Raw genomic sequence first — 20,425 nt, 5'->3', positions numbered from 1 at the left:
TCCATTATTTGAACTGGGCAGACTCTGCAGCCTTCAAGACTCTATTATAGAGCAGCTAATGCTTTAAGCTGCCTGAGCATTGTTATGCGTACAAAATCAATTAAGTGACTAAATAGGTCATTTACAGCTCACTACTGAAAATGAACGATCTGACTGTGTGTGAAGGTGTGTGTGCTGCATCTTTCTGGAGAGCTGCATGAATAAATGTTTGAATAACTGTGTGGGTAGAGACATTTTACTTTCATGTTTTTTTTTTTCTTTTCCTTCCAGAAATATGTCGACAGTTTTAGATGAATCCACCACTGTGTTCAGACAAACACGTCAGACACATAGACAGGCAAATGAGAACAGAAAATGAATTGTTAATACTGATATTTTTCCTTTTTTGCAGTGAGCCATATTTGAAAACCATGTAATTCTTCATAACCTGTAACCTCTGAGTCACTGTGAGTCAGGTCGCTAGTTTTGGCCCGTGGGTGCGTGTGTGTGGGACACAGGGACGGGGGGGGAGGTCTAGGGGAGGCGGGACGTGCAGAAGTTGCTCATGTCGGCACAGCGCACCGCGACTCCAACCTCTCCAAGCTCGGGTGCGCAAATGAAAATGTCGGTCTAATCTTGCGGCTTCGTAAACGTCTGCAGCGGGTTACTGAAAAGAATTCATTGCTCGGCATCCAACTTTTATCCACCGGAAGCAACGCCGACCGCCGATGTATCGATGAATTTCCCCGGGAAACTAACAAACGTCCTCCTGCTGGTGCTCCTCCTCGCAGCGCAAGGTAAGACGCAGCGCGCTTGCATCGGTGCCTGCAGCTCTCAACACAAAATGCACCGTTATATTCGTTATTTGTGCTATACCTACCATTAATTTACCTTGCTTGTCACAACAGTTATAAGCACCAGCTGACCACAAGTTAACTCCCTTGTGCGTTTTAATTTCAAATCCTTAAACCAAGCGCAACGAATGTCGAGATGTTTACATCCAGAGAGAGGAAGTTAAACTTTACTTACATTTTATTATGCGAGACGGGTTGTACTCTAATTAAGATGATGCCAAATATGGCAGTTTGTAAAAAAACAAAACAAAAAAAAACGTCTTTTTAAATTACCCTGGGAGTTCATGTGCGCATATCAGGGCTGTTCTCGACAGTTCATTTTAACAGTGCCCATAAATCTGTATTATATTAAAGCAAGGGAGACAGCTAATAACAACATGCGTGTGAAACATAATATTCTATGTGCTCCTCAAACTTATAGAGTCGCTGTTACGCAGTAGAGAAGGGGCCCCAGTGGGATCTCTGAGCATGAAATAATTCAGTTGTGATTATCCGACATGCACGCTGGTTTTAGTTTCCCCAGGAGATGATGATCTGGATCATGACATGTGGCATTATTCCTAATACACCAGCCCTGGAGCTTCTGCAAGGCAGTCATACATGTAGAAAAAACAACAACACATGAATGACATACGTTTCTACATCAGCAGCTCAATAAATGCCAATTCTGATTTCATCCTTGAGTTCTTCTGATGTGGAGGTCTTGCATCCTTCATCTTTACACTGAGGTCAGAGGTCAGGGTTAGGTACAGTTGATCATGGTATCCCTGAGGCTGTACAAACTCAGCCTCTTCCTCAAGGGTATTTTAGCAAGCAGATTTTTAGCACAGTGCTTACCACCTAGTCAGCAGCCCGGTGCTATAGGAAAAATGATGAAGTTAAAAAGAAAACTAATTACCTTACTAGCTTGATCTGTATATCATCATGACTTGATAAAACTGTCAGTTGTTTTGGTGTGGTCCTTGTGATTGTGTCTTTCTTTTCTCTTATTTGTAAAATTCACCTCTTTGGTCTGAGTTTGGTTCATATAAGGCTACCAGTCTCCTGTGTGTTTTGAAACAACATAATGTGATGTGGGGTCCCTGAGTGGCTCCCTGGGGAGCTCACTCACTTGCACAGACAACACAAGTTTCTTGGGAGAGCGTCTTTTCTGTTAGGAACACCCGGGATAATGGGTGTATGAAGGATAAAATAACCCACTTTAAAGGGTAAATATATATTTTGGCATCCGCTCGGTTCTAAGTGCTTGCTTGTGTTTTTGCTCTTTAACGCCTGTCAGTTCAACAGTGTGAGATGTGCTGTTGCATCCTTTTTTAATGGATATTCTGCTGCTGAAGTTTAACCTTTTACCATCATATAAAGATAGAGAGAGCAGTAACTACAGAAGCAGTGACAATGCACAAAACAACAACAACAACAACAACGGCAGTACTCAACATTTGGTTAAAAATAGCATATACTTATAACTTCAGCTTCTTTTTGTTGTTGTTGTTCATTTGAACTAGTTGATTAACTAGTTCCTTTATTTACAGGCCATAGTATATTTGAATTAAATGTATTTCTGCTTTGCAAAATGAATGAATCAAATTACTATTAGACACATTTAAACATGAAAATTTTAATGGCATCTTAGCTAACCAGATTGCATCAGTTCAACTTGAGTCATGAGCTAAAGATGGCAGCTCAGCTTGTTACTGAATGTAGTTTAGTTTGAGTTTCATTTTAAATTACTGCCTCATTTAATCTGATGTTAAGTGGAATAACAAACTGGATTACCAACATATTTAATAAATATCAAAATTAAAAAAGGAAAATTGCTAAATTAATTTATTTTTAGCTTTAGCTAAGGTGAACTGTGCCTATTTTACCAGCTAACTTTCTTTAATATATCTTTTTAGCTGTTTATATTTTATTTACATTGCAACACGTATATCAGAAAGTCAGATATAATATCTTTTATAATAATATGAAAGGTAGATACTGAGTTTGCATTTTTGGGGGAGGCTCTGAAGAGACACTGTAGAAGGAGTAATTAAACTGGCTATGGGTTAAACCAATGTTGTGATTTTTTTTTCCCCCACTGTGAAGCCTTGAGTGAAGCAGAAAGTGCTTCCCAGATGTGGTACTTAGCACACCGCACTAAGTGCCTTTGTACTGTCACGCTCCAGTCATCATGAAAGACACAGCCTTCGCACATCCTGAAACATGAGGGGAACACGAGGGGAAGCGATGTGTTTCTGTACGAAACGTGGGCACGTGAACATCCCTCAATTCTCTCTTTTTACGCCTCTCTCTGTCATTCTCTTCAGCTGGAGAGATTTGCTACAGCCAACTGCTTGCCCTTGAACTGAGGGAATTTCAAAAGGAAACTGTGACTTGAAAGGCTGAGTGTGAGTGCTCTCGCAGCAGAACAGATTTTAGCGAGAGGAAATCCAGTCTATGTTCTTGCTGGTTAGATGTGGTCAGCTTGGCTCTTTAAGGGGAAAAGCTGAAAAAGGAGAGGATTTTGTTCTTACCTTCTTCTTTACCCACTCTCTCCCCTCTTCTCCTCCATTACTCAATCCCTCATTGACTGCATTTGCATGATTTTGAACAGGGGCTGTGTATGCAGATAACACACACACAGACACACATACAGAAATACACCCACACTCCCAGTGGTGGTCCGATTAGTGGGCTTCAGAAGGTATTGTCTCCCGCCATCCAGGATTGGGCGATTTGTCCCCATAACAGAGGAAATGCTGATCCTGCAGTTCATGGGATTGGGGTATTGCAGTCAAAAATAGAATCTGGTTGGAGTAGCTTGGAGGTAAGGATTGAGAGATCTGTACAGCATGGGGTTTTTAGATTTGACATTCAAACTAAAGTCCAAAGCCTGTGGAATAGATTGTGGTGCACATGAACATATTTTAGGGCAGGGTGGGTTTATTAAGGCTGGCACTGTGGGAAAAGAGAGAGAGTATGATGCATTTCCTTGCAGTAACCTGCATGCACCATCTCCTGCAGAAATGTCCAGCCAAGCCTGCATTATACTGATCTGATCCGCATTATGTTCTAGGCTTGACCCTTTGTCTCACTTCATGGTGCATTTTAATAGGCTGCTGCTGTGTGTTGATGGTGTGCAGAGGTTCTGCTCCAGAGAGCAGCGGGCTGGCAATATGTCAAAAAACTTCAAAAGTCATCACAACTATGTCTTAAATCATCACAAGTTGTAGTGTGGCGACAATCAAATGATTTTTTTTCCATGAGCAGCATGAGAAATGGTTTATATTAAGCTCCCGTTGCCCTTATCTAAGTCTGCATGGATGGAGTTGTCACTGCAGCATCATGAAGCATATTCACCGCTCTTCCAGACTTAAATGCCTGTCTGAGATTTGCTCAGAACTGGAGAGCAGCTATCTGGTTTCCCTCCTAGAAGCAATACAGTTGTATTAAAGTCTGACAGGCGCAGTCTACAGTATCTGTGTGTGTGTGTTAGTGTTAGTGTGTGGCTTATGGAATGTGTGGAAGCTTGAGGATCCTTTTAACGCGATTGTCATGTGATTATTTCAACCAACTTCAACCAACTGTGTAACCACCACAGGCATAGGTCTATTCCAACCCCCCTCCCCAATGGAGTGGCTTAAAACCTTCATACTCCCCTCCAACACATACACACATCCTCATCCAGACAGCCCTGCTGCTTGATTCCTCCGGGACATCCCAGTCTTCTGAGCTGGCAATGAACTGAGTCACACTTCAGGATGGTGGGAGAAAGGGTGAGAAATAAAATGTAAGAGGTGAGGTTGAGCAAGAGATGGACGAAGACTCATCATTTTCCAGCGATTGACCTCTGTCTCTCTTGTCATTTGGTATTTTTGTGAACTATGTGGTGGTGAAGATGAGAGCACATGAGCTGTAAGCTTTTACAGGTCACAACAATGTATTCCATTGTATATTTCAATTATGTAAAGTTGTTAAATTGGGATTTCAAAGTGTGGCATGTTTTTTCATAGCTCAGTGCATCTGCATTATTAACAGGAGTGCAGGATTAACAACTTAAACCTTTATGGATAACAGACAGCAAAATGAGTCCTTCTTCTCAGCAATCCAAACTACAAATGTTTCATGTATAAAACACTTTTAAATTTTCATCTCAGTCACCTGCAGTCGTCAAATTTCTTCTTCTTCTTTAAACTTCGTGTCCTTGAAATGTCCTCTAAGTCTAAGTCATCCAGTATCATCAGCTAGGTTTGGCTTTATTATGTTGTCCATTTTCTAAATGGTGAGATGGTGCTCATGTAGGCTATTCTCTATTGCTGGCATTCAGATCCAACACTTTCCACAAGAATCACCATCAAGAACCTGCTCAGAATCCATCAGTAGTGCAACACTGTGGCACATAAATAAATCCTCTGTTGTATTATCCAGCTATTCATTTGTTTTCAGTTCACTTGTCCATGTCTAAGGCTTGGAAATCCACAATGTGATGGAGGAGACACATAGAACCATCAGTCTGAAGGAACCTGATCCTTGACAGAAGACCCACCAGTCCTTGAAAAATGTTCTTGGGACTAATGAAATGTTCTAGTAGGTACTTTGGGTGGAAATGCGGCTTTGAAACATTCAATTCACTTCCATCAATTGTCAGTTGTGCATGATAGACATGTCTGCTCCAGCATCACTGCAGGAGACATAAGCAGACAGTAGAACTGATTACTCAATTATCTGCAGCTGTAACTGCATTTCTGAAAACAAACACGCCACAGACCTCCCACTCCAGACAGTACACTGTTACTCGCCACCCTTTTCCAATGTGTCTGGCGGTCCCAACTCCTAATAACCGGATTCAGTCATTGGAAAATGCATATTTGAATCTTAAATTAGTTGAATGAGTAGGAAGTCTTAAGTTAGTTATTTTTCTTCTTCTTGTTCTCTGACACTTGTTTTCTGGGGAAACGTTATTTTTACTTATGTTGCTGCACATGTTGACTATTTCCAGCCATGTTCTGTATTTTTTAGGTGGTTACTCTGTGATTGGACATTAGGTGACCACAGAGCCATTCTTGCAGTGCTTTGGTTGACAGAAATGATCTATAGCGGTCATAGTTTCCTGTCTGACTTCAGCATTCATCTGGACTCAGGGATGCACTTATCATTCACTTGAAAAAGTCAGTGTCAGCTGGTATCACCAACGTCTTCTCTTTGGCCCTTGGTCATTTTATCCTCTGTGTGACTAAAGTGTCCCATGCTCCTCATCACAGAACATGTCCTGGAAGATGTCAAAATGGATAAAAGAAAACAAAAAAATACGACATGCTAATCTTTATCAGTACATCCTGACGAGTCCCAGATGCTTTTCCACTCAGCATCCCACAAAATAAAATGTGCGGTTGTTTTGCCTCAAGCTCATTTTCATTGCCAACAATCCATGTCTATTTAATCAGTTTTGCTCTGGTAATTGATTATAAACATAGCACAGGATTGATTGACTTACATGTATTGTTGACTCGTTACATTATCTCTACATTCCTTTGTGTAAAAAAGTAACTTTACTTAAAAAATATCCCCAAATATCTGAAGAGAATCTGACCTCAAAATTCAAACATCTTCTCCGATGAAAGCGTGGAGGCAAGGCACTACTGAATTTCATGCATCAGTGAAAAAATAATAATATATATGCTGCACAGAGTGAGTCAAATCAAAGGTGAATGGACATACTGTATATAAATAGGAACATGTGCTTACACATGGGAACGCATGGCTACATGTACCGTGAAGGATCATACATGAAGACACATATATGTAGGTTAAGTCACATGTGCTTAATGGGATGGTCACGGCAAATGCAGTAATCACTGCGGATCCTCTTGTGCGTCATTCAGCATGTCACAGTCAGGCCATCAAAAACCCTGGAGAGCAAAGACACTCTATCTCGCTTTTCTCTGCTCGTTCCTACTGTCGGTTCTCCCCTCCTATCTCTTCTCTCCCTCATTTCTCTCTCTCTCTCTTTGTATCTCTTTTCGATGCACTCGCACACTGTCAGTGGTGTATTTTTGGAGGGTAATTAGTTCCTTCAGAGTGTCCACCACTGGCTCCCAGGCTCATCCTGTTAAGCACATGCCTGATCAAAGAGCTCTCCCACAGGCCAAGGGTCTTTCTGCAGCTTTAGGCTCCTGTAGCCACGAGGGATAGAGTCACTGTTTGGCTTGCTAATTCTAAATCAATGTGGCTTTTTAAGGGTGAAATGACTGCTTGACTTGGCTTCATCTGCATCAGTACAAAGGCTTGTCGCTTTGATACCACATCACAAAGAAGGGGGAACAGAGGAGCACATCTGGTAAAATGAAACACGACCGTGAAGCTGATTTCACGTGATTTTCATCATCAGGGACCAAGACAGTGATGTCTACTTTGATTACCTTCTTTTCTTTAAAGTTTAATGTGTGGTGATAAAAGACAGGGGCATATTTTGAAGGTTATGGTTCCTGGAAAAAATGTTTTTTTATGACGGTAGGTATAGCCATGCTGAATTGTTTGTTGGATTAATTGCCAATAAGATTTTACACAGGCATTTCTGTTTCCTATACATCCCAATGAAACACTGATTAACCAAATAATTCATCTCACCTCACCTTGTTTACCCCACCATTGTTTGGTCAGTAGGTTCCAAACAAAATTTATCATCAAATACCTACGAAACCATTGTCATTTCCAGCCGTACTTTGAGTTTCCTGCAAAATAGAAATTATTTTTTAAGTAAGCCAGAACAGATTTGTCTGAAACTGTTACACTGGGAACTGATAATGCTCTAGTAAATATCTGATGGACAATCAAATTGAGTGTAACAGCGATGTAGTCATCCACATCAGCTGGATGCTGTGAAGCTGAATTTGTTAACAACAAAATGGCTCCGACTGGATGTAGGGCAATCCATTGGCATGCAGAGCTCTTACTTTCTCTGTCTGTTGAAACATGACCCCTAATGAATTCCAAATGGCGTGTAATTCTTAGCATGCTAACACGCTAAACTGAGATGATGAAGTTGGCACCTGCTACAGTAAATGTCAGCTGTCAGTGTTTTCACTGTAGCATGTTAGCATGCTGACATAAGCATTTTGCCTAGGTATAGCCTATGTGCCTGTACAGCTACACAGAACTGTTTGCATTATCTGATGGATCAGTTTAATATTTCGTTTGATCTGAATCTTACAAAATAAACACAATCTAACATAAGAGATCAAAGCTTTTCAAACATTGAAAATATAATTTCACGGCTGAGTCAGTGATAATAAGAACTACATGTGCTCTGGATTTTAATTTTAACTTGATCTCTTTCAGAGGTACGTAGCTTATTTACTCCTTGAAGAGGGTTCTTCATGAATCATCCTTAATAAGCCCTGCCTTTTGATTCACATGCACACTTACAAATTAACCGCGGCAGCACACAAATTTAGTCCTTAACTTAAAGGTTGCGTGGCAAATAGTAAAAGCAGAGTAAACTGAGGTAAAAGTGCAAAGGTTATAATTAACTTCTCTTAAACTGAGGCTGCTTAAGAAGGAAGTGAAAAAATATTGGCTTAATTTATTTATTTCTTTGGTCACAACGAACAAAAGTTCCAATTAACTGACTGATTATAATTGCCCTGGTTTTCCCTCGCCCAATTAGAGGCTTAAACAAGGTTCTGACCGCGCAGCGAATCAGGCGGCAAAGGCAGGTACAGAGAGCTGAAATTACACAAGTGTCTCTGGAGAAAAGTCTTTTCATTAAGCTTTAAGACTCAACTTGCCTCTGCCAGTGACCTCAGAAAAGTTCTTAAGAGTTTTGAAGTCACTGTATGATGGAACCATCTTAGGCGCTCAGAGCTGGAACTAGATGTAGTTGTGTTGTAGATTTGTGTAATGTAGTAGTGTAGTAGTATTGAGTAAAATAAAATCAGCTTGCTTTTGTCGTGGTGGTTTAAATTGATGGAGTTACTGTAATGTTGAGTTTTACTTCCTGCCTTTGTTTTCCCACCTGTGTGATTGTTTCCTCCAACCCCATTGATTTCACCTGTTTCTAGTTTCCCTATTAGCTCTCAGTGAGTCTCAGTGCATTTATCAATCTGTGTTCTTGTCTGTGCTTTATTCTTGATGACTTGTGAAACATCATCACCTGCTGCCAAAGTACTGTTCCCATTTGAAGTACACCTCTGACCAAGTACAGTCTAAATACCCGAATGTGTAAATGCCCCACCCGTTTTATCAAGGATGTATCAGGGGGTAACTTGCATGGACTTGGTACTGCCAGGTATCCCAGAATGCATTTCAAGTACGCCGCTGTTCAAGGAGTGTCCTGCAAATGGAATTTGTCAAGTCCGAACTATCGTATATGAAAGTCCAGATTTAGTTGCTGTTGTCAAACGCCCTCCGTCTCACAAGTTCTTTCCCTTGGTGAGTTTGTCTGTTGACCTTGTCAGTGTTCTGCACCAGTCATCTTTGGACCATTCTCCTATTTCTACCATTTTATTTTGCATCAGTTTTAGTATTAAATCTCACTTTTCAAATTTTAAACTTCCCATGTCCTGGTTTGTTTACCTGTCAAGACAAATCACCAAATTAACATAATGGCACCTCGTTTTAAATTTATTTATTTATTTATTGGGCTGAAATGACTTCTGTCATTCATACATTGCGTGTGCTTTACCTGAAGTTTAGAAAGAATAATATCTCACCATAATCAGATAGAACTTATATAAATTCAGTGTCTTGTGTAAATTATGGGCATTTTTGCATGCACTTTTAGACCTTTGTGTCCTGTGTGTAGTCATAGTTTTATGTGCACCAGATATTGTGATTACGTAAGCGTTGTGTGATGTTTAGCTCCGTTTCCTGTGTGATACGTATTAAAACATGTATGAGGCTTAAGCACTGTGTTCACTGCGTTTCTTAAATATGGTTTTCAGATTTAACCAGGCCCTCTGATAAACTAACTTGGCATCAAAATAAGTGCCCTGACATAACTGAATTAATATTGTGAGCTTGAGTAAACTAACGAGTCTCCCAAAATGAGAATTCAGACAGACTGTGAGCTGAGGCGTCTGGAAGATACTCATCAAAGTGTACTCCCAATGGAAATAATTGGAACTACTATATGACTTTATTGTATGAACAGCGAATATGAAATGTTTGTTTCAACATATAGCTTAAGCCTCACGGAAAGGATATTTTTACCTAAAATGAATGTGTCGTGTGTTGTGTCTTGAGAACATTTAATAATAACCAAGTCGAATTTATATCAGACATATAAAAGCAATAAAGCTGACACCTTTGGGAAAGGGAGGGGGGATTGCAAAACAGTATGTTTTTTTTTAGAAAGTACAGGCTTAAAACTTTCACCCCATTGTTTAACTAAAACACAGACAAAGACTACATTAATCAAACAACATTATACACACACACAAGGGTTTCTTGGAGCTGGTGCCAATTAAAATTTGCCCATACTGAAATGCGGTGCTGTAGAATTATTCAGTTTTTGTAGACAATGGAAAATAGATTGAGCAAAGGTAACGGCAGTCACTCAGCAGCTCAGTTTCTGGACAGTCCCCACCAGCTATATCTTCTTCCAGGGCTAATGCAGCTGCAGCCTCTGCTTCTCTTTGATAGATTCAGCCAAAGCACTGTAAAGAGTATCCTCCTCCATAACATCCTCTGCTCGCTGCAAACACGATGCGTTGGTGTTTTTTGTGTGTAGTAATGCAGATTACAGAGCTGGAGGTCACAAAAACTTGTGACAATACTGGATGACACCTACTCCTGGATGACACTTACTCTTTTCTGCCGTATATCTACGTCTATTATGTGAAGAACCTTTTGCTGATTTACCAAGCTGTTGGACATTCTCGTAGATTATCAGGAACTGACATTTTCATTAGAAAAATCTTTTGCACAACAAAACAAACAAATAAATCTCCCCCTTATTGGTACAAATGTAAGTAACCTCTCAGTACAGACTGTACTGTAACGTAATATTGTGTTTTTTTTAAGACAGTGACGAATAAAGCACAAACTGACGGGATATAAATGTCTTATAAGGCTTTTGGTTAGCAGGGGGGTCACTGACTCGGACAGAAAATGTCCCATTAAGGAGCCATGTTTTATTTATTGTTGTCAGGGAAACAAACCTTTTTCAGCAAATGTGGCTTTTTGTGTTTGTATGGGTTGTGCTCCACTTGCCCTTTTGTTGATGCACATTCGCTTACCTCTCTAAAACGCAGCTCACTAAGTGCAGGTTTGATGGCTTCATACTGTCGAATAACATGTGCATCACTTCTTGACTCGAAAGCTGGGATGGAAGACATTTGCTTCTGCTCTTTTGCAGCTATCAAGCTCCCAGTGTTGGAGCTTGAACAAAATGAATCAGTCGCACCAAAATCCAAGGGCATAGAAAACGTTTGTGTTTAGTTAGGATGCGATGGAGGCTCTGTGCATTTCTATAATAAGGTACAGGGTATGGAGCTCATTAAAGTCATACAATAGTGTTTCTGAGGCTGTGCCGGTGGCGTGAGTTTGCCCTGTCCCACGTGAGGCAACATTTTCTGCTTGGACAGGCGTGGATCTGTACACCACTGCAGGCACCAGTGTTACTAGTGACATTTTCCATAATATAACCTTGAGTCAAGTCTTACACTTCTCCAGTCACGCTTCCTAAAAGCTTTCAGACTTTACCTTCATTGTGTTGATAACTCTAGGAGTAAGCTCTCTAATAAAGTATGTTAAATGAAAAAATAAAAGCAGAATAAAGCGGATTCAGTTTGACTGCTTATATGGGCTTCATATTTGTCTCTGTTTCCTACTTAAATCCTTTTGAGTGACTGACCTTTAGTAATATTGGACTCAAGTTCAATCTGCCAGCTTACCAAGGCCTACATTTCAGCGTCGTAAATGAGTTTTCCATTCTCTCAGTGTGTTATGTCAATGTATTTGCTCATTATCTTCCATTTCTTCATCATCTTCCTCCTCTATTTCATCAGGTTGTTTTTCATCGAAGGGCGAGGACAGATTATTTCGGAGGTTGTTCCGAAGGTACAACCAGTTCATCCGACCAGTGGAGAATGTATCTGATCCAGTTACTGTGGAGTTTGAGGTGTCCATATCTCAGCTTGTCAAAGTGGTAAGAAGAGAGAAACAGTATAATAAATCTGTATTTAAATAAAGAAAACGTATTTTTGATGATTTGAGATAATGGGTCCTGTCTGACCTTTCAGGATGAGGTGAATCAGATCATGGAAACCAACCTATGGCTGAGACACGTGAGTACTGATCACGTCTCATTCTTTGTGAGTTGTGTTGCATTATTTGTTCATAATAAGTGTATGATGTGGTGGTTTTGCTGGCTTTCAGGTATGGAACGACTACAAACTGAAATGGGCTCCTGTTGAGTATGATGGGATTGAGTTCATACGAGTCCCATCCAACAAGATCTGGAGACCAGACATCGTCCTGTACAACAAGTAAGGTTTAGTGCGCGAAAACTCAGCATAATTGTTGCACATTGTTACACACAGAAACCTCCCAGACTGAGTGCAGTATGTTCTATTTCTCTATTTGTAACACAAGACAAAATGCAGTTAGGATGAATGTTGGGACCATTCAAACCTTAGACGAAGTTAAGAGCAGGAAATTTTAGCTTCGGATTGTTAGGAAGTCAGTGGTAATCTTTTTTAAGTTGACTGAAACCGCACATTAAAAAAAAAAACAGCCATTTCCACAGTCCATGGGATCTAGAACAGCAGCTGGCAGTATGTACACATTTCACAATAAGCTGTTTGGACAGAGTTTGCATGTAAAAAAGGCTTTTGACTGATGCATAAAATTTAACCTGTCCTGAAAACTTTATAGGCTTACCAAAGCTTTAGAGTTGGTGTGTTATCAGGATACACACATCCTCTGACAATTTTGGATGCTAAATACATACATACCTTGTGTGCAAATTCTGATCTGTAGGTGTCTTCGCTCAGCTTCTCTGATGCTGTGCTGAGACGCAGAGCCCTTCTCAAGCTTAAATCTATGATAATTACAGTGACATTTTATTTGCTGTGAAAATTAGATGATTTTTTTCTGCTTTCTCTTTTGCCTGAGAGGCTGTGTACTTCAAATAGTGTATCATGCGTGCCCTGCATATTTCTGGAACATAGTTTATTGTAATTAATCATCAGATGACTTTCCTTTCTATCTAAAGTTGTTTTTTTCCATCAGTTTTTAGCTTATTATTAATTCTCTCCATTGTGTGCTCTCTCATAGTGCTGTGGGTGATTTCCTTGTGGAAGACAAGACCAAGGCTCTGCTGAAGTTTGATGGTACAATCACTTGGGTTCCTCCAGCAATTTTCAAATCCTCCTGCCCCATGGACATCACCTACTTCCCCTTCGACTACCAGAACTGCTCCATGAAGTTTGGCTCCTGGACCTACGACAAAGCCAAGATTGACCTGGTGCTCATTGGCTCAAAGGTCAGGTCAACAGAGATCCTGGCTGTCTGCTTTGTAGTACATGCCATTTTTTATTATACTTTGGGATATATATAGTGTATGTCCTTTTTGAGAGTAGCAAACTTATCGCGATTAATATTGGTCACTGATTAATGTTTTAAAGCAGACTCTTTTAACGATCAAGAATAATTTACAAGGGAGTTTGAACTTCTATTTTTGTCCTCAAACTGTCTTGATTTTAATTTTTTACACACTAAAAATAACCTTCCTCTTCATCAGGTCAACCTAAAAGACTTCTGGGAAAGCGGGGAGTGGGAGATCATTGATGCACCAGGATACAAACACGACATCAAGTATAACTGCTGTGAAGAGATCTACCCTGACATCACCTACTCCTTCTACATCCGCCGCCTGCCTCTCTTCTACACCATCAACCTAATCATCCCCTGCCTCCTCATATCCTTCCTCACGGTGCTGGTCTTCTACCTTCCGTCTGACTGCGGGGAGAAGGTCACCCTGTGCATCTCTGTCCTCCTCTCCCTCACTGTGTTCCTCCTGGTCATCACTGAGACCATCCCTTCAACGTCGCTCGTCATCCCTCTGATCGGCGAGTACCTCCTCTTCACTATGATATTTGTCACGCTCAGCATCGTCATCACGGTCTTTGTGCTTAATGTCCACTACCGCACCCCGATGACTCACACAATGCCAGAGTGGGTGAGGTCCGTGTTCCTCGGGGTGCTGCCCAGGGTCATGCTGATGAGGAGGCCTATTGACCAGGGTTGCTCCTCGCCTCCCAGTATTACAGGGGGGATGGGAGGAGGAAGCAGTGGAGGAAACAAGAAGAGGAAGAACAGCATAGGAAGCGGCTCGGGAAGCGTAAGTATTGGAGGCATAACTGGAGGTGTGGCGTGTCCACCGCTGGAGAGTGGTGCGGGAGGAGGAGGAGGAGGAGGAGGAGGAGGAACCTCCTCAGCTGGCGGCTCCATGAACTGTGTGGAGTACGGCGAGATGAACCGTGACTTGAGTAGGGATATAAACAGGAGGTGTCCCTACAGAGGCAAGGAGGTGCCAACTCCTGTTCCACCTCCAATGGTGCCGCCTCTTCCCCCGGCACCTCCAACCCAAGGGCCCCAGGAGTCAGAGCTTCCCAAGCCGCCGAGACCCATTAATGCTTCATCCCCAGTCAATGCTGTCGTCGCCTTTTCTGTGGTGTCGCCAGAGATAAAGCAGGCCATAGAGAGCGTGAAGTACATCGCAGAGAATATGAGGACACGGAACAAGGCCAAAGAGGTACATAAGCAAGCACACTTTGTGTTGTGTGTTGTTATAAAGTATCTGTTGAAGAATGAATGATTTATGGATGTTTGTAAAGGGCAGTCACTGTGAAGGTCAATTATTTTGTGAATGTTAGCTTTAGATTGCACCGTCGCATTAAATCTAAAATGTTTCTCAGCTGAAGGTTGAATTCTGTAAAAGAATGATTCAGTATCTCACTGAAAAGACTCGGGTGTGTAACTGGAAATAAACTAATTTGGCACACTCTTTACTTACTGATTCTACAGTCTATTTACGGATCTCTGGGTTTAGCACAACAAATGGGAGGAATGTTGTATAAAGCCTTTGTGGCTTTAGAAAGAGTTGCGCTAAATCTGCTAAAGTGCTTTAAGGGACTTCACTTGAGGAAACTTGGTTTGGGGCTACAAGTTTAAAAATAAAAATAATCTGGTGTGGTGAGTCAGAAAGAAGTGAGTTTATCAGAGTTCTGTCGTCCGCTCTTCATCTCATCTCGCTTGAGACTAGAGGCCTGAGGTTCTTATAGCACAACTACTCACTGCTGCACATAATATGATCCACACTGACCAAAACGTCCAAGCGCAAAACCTGCTTTGGTTGTGAAGATATTGTACAGACTTGCACTAACAATATCTTGTATAAAAACTGAACGAATTATTTCTTCCCCAAAGGAAGTGCACTAAAACGAACATAAAGTAACGATAACCAAACAGAACCAAACGAAAAGAAACTCAGGGGGTCATTTATGTACCTTCTGGCTAGATGCAGCTAATACAGAGTGTGTCTGAGAGCATCTTAAGGGAAATGCAAACACAAGCACATAATGAGAGTAATGAGGCAGCACCTCCTGGCAATGGCAAAACCAGAGTGCTATCACAGAGGCTTATACGTTAACTAAACCATGTTAGATTATACCCTTACCTTACCTAAACTTAATCACATCCTCATACCAAAACAAAGCCTTAATCCATTTAATGTTGTGGGGATCTGACTGTTTATTCTTAGAATTTGGTGAAAATATCTTGTCCCCACATTATAGATGGCCCACAAATCAACACGCACACACAACAAAGCTGTAGTGCACATGTTATCTCTGCATAGTAGGTGAATTTCCACCTAGCTTAGTCAATGGCGTAGAAGCCATTCACACGGGGCTATAAAGGGAGTGTAAAGCTGCTTGTTTGCCACGGATGGAGGGCTTTGTGTACTCCCCCCTCACACTCTGGATGGTCCTGATATGTTTGTTGCTTCGGCTCCATCTTTTCTTAGCAACGCTTGGGTCTTGGTGCGTGCAGAATAGCCATGCCGCCTCCTCTGTATACACAATAGCATAATGGTCACTGCAGCCATTTTCCACACCTGACTGATCGAGGACTACTCGTCCTGTATAGTGTGTGTGGTTTGGGAACTATAAGGATGGAAGCATGCTTTCAGAACCAATGGCATGACTAGTTATTACTCATTAATTCAAATAAAGCCCTGGCTTTATTGTTGTGGTTGTTTCCTGCAGATTTATTATTGCTGACTGATCACAAACCTCCTGGATTGTCGTGTGTGGTATGAAGTATCATCTAAAGAGCTTAAATATTTGCATAGCACAATATGTTTACTGCGGAAACTGCTTCCAACATTAAACCAGATGCATGATCGTAAACACTGGTGGGTCTTTCAGCCTCTCTTAGAGAAACACACTCATTCCCCTCACAGCCATAGAGCTCTAGTGTTGACACAATGACATGCAGTGAATGTGACAATTTGTGGCATTGCTATAAAGTTCACAATTACCATTAAGGAAAAGTCTCTGGGAGGTTTCGGGGAGGATTGTGTACGAATCTGTGGCGACATTTTGTTCTTTTCACGCACAAACCAAACTTCCCGTCTTCTCTCTCCTCAGGTGGAGGACGACTGGAAGTACGTCGCCATGGTCATAGACAGGATTTTCCTGTGGGTTTTTGTGACAGTGTGCGTACTGGGGACTCTGGGACTCTTCCTCCAGCCACTCATCAGCTTCTTCAAATAACACACTTTGTTTTGCCCTCACTCTTTCTCCCTGTCTTTTTGTCGACATCTGTCTTTCTCTGTGCTCCGCACGACTTACTGTGGGAATTATCCATCTTACCGCTCTTTCGCATCAAACACCAGAGTCTAGTTGTCCTCCTTTCTTGAATTTTTGTCTCCTATGTCTGTCTTTTGCTCTTCTGTGGGACTCCACTATCAGCCATCACTTGCAGCCCTCAGCTGTCTGTTTTTCGCATATGACGCACCCAGATTTCCTCGTTCCTCTCCATCAATGTGCAAGCAATGCTGTTAGCCTGTCTCCTTCACTCTGTCAATGTTTTTTTTTTTTTTTTTTTTAAATCTTATTATCACATCTGCTCTCTTTTCTTTGTTTTTCTCCACTCCTCTGCCATGGTCTGACCTAACACTGCCGCAAGCGTATCTTTTAACAGTTGTCTTGCCATTGTGGCTTCATTTCCTTTCTGTGTTTTTTAATTGAAGATGTCGACTCAGTCACTGTGTGTTAATATTGTCAGCGACTTGTTTCAGTTATACAGTAGAAAAAGCTCCTAAAATAAACAAATCACTAAAGAAGAACCTGAATAACTTTGCAGAAGCACACTGTTGTTGTAAGTCAGTGCAATAAAAACAGTGCACTTTGGAGAACCATAGCACAGTTTGTGTATTTACGTTTATAGGTGTTAAAACCCAGCAGTTTTTGAGAGCTGATAATGAGTGTGTGTTTTGTTGTTAGTTATCGGTACGTTTCCCTGTAAATACTTTTGTAAAATATAAGAATTAAGCATGGCTTCCTAAGAAGGATGCTGGCTGTGGCTGTACATCCTTAGAGATTATGTGTGTCTTAAAATACTATGCACCACACAAACTGTACATCCACATCAGTGCAAGCGTACAATGTATAGAAACACTTCAAAGTGCACAATGTAGATTAAACTTGTAAAAAAAAAAAAAATCTAAATAATGAAACTGCCTCTTTTCATTTCTAACAATAACTATGATCTGTGGTAATGGCACAGATAGCCTGTGATTGCTAAGGTTAGGAATGCAGATAACATGAAAGGTAGATCATAATGTTGAAATCTACCATGATGGCTTAATGTCTTTTAAAACTGTGTAATTGTGCTGGTGTGTGTGCTTTCCATGTATCAGTGACACATATACACAGGGGTTTGAAGACGTACAGTAAATACATAATCAGTTCCTGCATGAAAGAACGTGACAGGATGTAGAAGGTGAGATTGCATCAACTCAAACTGCATAGTCGGTCTATGAAATGGGCACAAAGAAAGTGTGTGTGATCAAGTGATACACTGTAGTGCCAGCAATTTACATTTTACTGCACAGGTTTGCAGAGGCACGTACATCTGTTGTACCATAGCTGTCCACTGCCACTTGGTAACGGTGTCAATAAATATGTAGAACAACTGGAAATGTAGGCTACTCTTGTCCGTCCTTGTGCTGTTGCTGATCCTTTAGTTTTGTCCCTGCAGTGAGGCAAAGTGATTCTTTATACTGGAGTTTTAATATGCAACCATTGTCTGTGTCTCTTGTGCTCTTTATTCATATTTTTTTATTTTCTTTTGCTCATCTTATGATCCACTCTGCTGTCATCATTCCTTTTCTATTTCAAACCAAACTTTCAGCCAACTGTATGAATCGTAATGTCACCCACTGGCAGCTGTACCAAACAGGCTTTAACAGAACAATGACCTTCGATCTGAAAACATACATACATATAATAGATGGCCGTGTGCAACAATGAAAAGGTCCAAAGACAATGAATAGAGTAACTCAATGAGTTTGTTGCTGCTGGTCACTAAACTGTATGACCACGGAGAGGAAGGAATGGAGGAGAAAAAAGGCAGATGAAAACAGGGTGATGAGTGAAGATATACAGTAGAGTAGTTGTGGAATTATTCAAAAGCTGTTATTGGAAATATTTGAAGAAACTTCACTTTGGATGATTATTCTTGCAGTTTCAGTGTGAATCCAGGTCAGTGAGGTAATGAGGTGAGTGTTATTTTCACAAACAGGCATCAGTCTGAAATGGTAAAAGTACAACCAAAGCAAAAAGCATAGGGCTTTTCTTTGAAGCTCTCTCGTTTCTCAACTTATCCTTCTTTGCCTCCCTCTATCAAAGGTCACGGGTGAGTCTGAATGCGCCCGTCGGCTCCCACAGACACACACTCTGAAAGAGAAGTGAAGGCACAACGTATAGCCCTTTTCCCCTCGAGTCAAATTGGAGTGTGACTATGGCTTTGAGTTGGCCTCCTCTGTGGCTCCCAGCAACTCAACCGCTCCCACTTAATCCCTTCTTGTGCGTGCTCAAGGGGCACATACGCGTCTGTGTTTGTTCATGAGTGTGTCCACGAAGAGAAGAGGGCGATTACACGTGTCACCTGAGGAAGTGAGAGCGAGAAACAGAGCGAGAGGAAGAGAGAGGGAGAGAGAGGTTGATATGGTGGCAGAGTGTGCACGTTTGTGATTCCATATGTGCGCTCGGCAGCACTGCTGTCACTGCATGCGGATTATAGGCTAGATGGAGTCTAGCTATAAATATGGAGAGTTTGCAACAGCAGCAGCAGCAGCTCTACCGCAGATACACAGTATCCCATCATTCTCAGTCTACAGCTTGACAGGGTCACATCATCGCCCGGCTGCCACAGAATGAAGAGACCAAGTAAATATCTACTCCAGCTATATTTGGATAATATTTGTGTGAGGCGTGCAATTTCACTAACATACTCGCACTGAACTTATTGAATTGCCCTTCAAACTTTTAATAAGCAACGGAACAGTAAACAAGCCTGCCAACACTTCCTTAATAATCAGTTTCACATTAAGACTCCCATTGCTCCCAAACAAACATGCTTCTGTTGGACAACATTTTGAGAAACACTCACTAATTGGCTGCTTCGAGAACGAGGCAGCTACTTTAATCTGAATTTGTAATGGTGTAAGTTTGATGTTTTGAAGCTGAGGATCCTTCTTGAATGATTGGACTTCAAGGACTCGGTGGCAGTCAGAGCAAAGCAAAGCACGGCAAAGCTCCGGGTGGTAAATTGAGGGATAATACATTATTAAGCCAGCCTCATGGATGAATATTTTACATGGTTTTTCACTGTTGATGCAGAATGTTAGCATCCAGCTCCTGGATAGCAGGACTCCGGGATGGCGTTGAGTCATGTCATCTCTCTTGTATTTTTTAGGCATAAACCCTTGAAAAATAAAAACATAGTGCTGTAACATGCTTTGTTTTCCATTTTTTACTCAATTTTGATCTTGCTCTAAGTGAGGTTCCCTACATATCGTATCCCCGTCTGCCTCGTTTTTTTTTTTTTGTTTTTTTTTGTGGTTAGTTTTGGGAACCACGTCTGCAAAGTTGCACGTATTTGAGGAGGGGGACATCTGCAGAAGACCCCTTGAGCTTCTTGGTGGAGAAAGTTAGGGTGGGGTTGAAGGGTGAGATTGGGTCATGATGCAGATGGTGAATTAGGGTAGTCTCTTGTGTCGTTGGGAGCAGAACGGTACACGCCTGCAGCCAGTCGACCATGGATAAGTAAAGGAGACTCTTTGCTAAATAATTCATTCCAAAGGGAGCCTTCTGAACAACACACACACACACACACACGCACACACACACACACACACACACTGAGGGTCCTCTCTCACACACAAGTGGCTGCTTCTCGAAGTGGAATACTACACACACTCACACCAAACACAGACTCACATATGCTCGCGAAGAGCGGGCTTCTAATTTTATTCTTTGATGAATATTTATAGATGGCAGAAGAAACATTGTCTTGGAATTAAAAAGAGCATTTTA

The 20,425-nt window shown here is 41.3% G+C and overlaps 1 protein-coding gene across 1 annotated transcript; it reads left to right on the top strand.

The window, feature by feature from the left end:
* Positions 1-715: 715 nt before the first annotated feature.
* Positions 716-16,681, top strand: LOC311492222 (neuronal acetylcholine receptor subunit alpha-3-like; the record flags this gene model as incomplete). Its single annotated transcript, XM_084550439.1, has 7 exons — positions 716-776; positions 11,825-11,964; positions 12,059-12,103; positions 12,195-12,304; positions 13,095-13,302; positions 13,561-14,574; positions 16,472-16,681. 7 exons carry the CDS (start codon positions 716-718, stop codon positions 16,595-16,597), a joined length of 1,704 nt encoding a protein of 567 aa, XP_084406565.1. The 3' UTR covers positions 16,598-16,681.
* Positions 16,682-20,425: the final 3,744 nt, after the last annotated feature.

The sequence above is a fragment of the Chelon labrosus genome (assembly GCF_963514085.1).
Source record: "Chelon labrosus genome assembly, chromosome: 8".
Classification (NCBI taxonomy): Eukaryota; Metazoa; Chordata; class Actinopteri; order Mugiliformes; family Mugilidae; genus Chelon; species Chelon labrosus.
The sequence above is the reverse complement of the archived record's forward strand: the minus strand, read 5'-3'. Positions and strand labels throughout refer to the sequence as shown.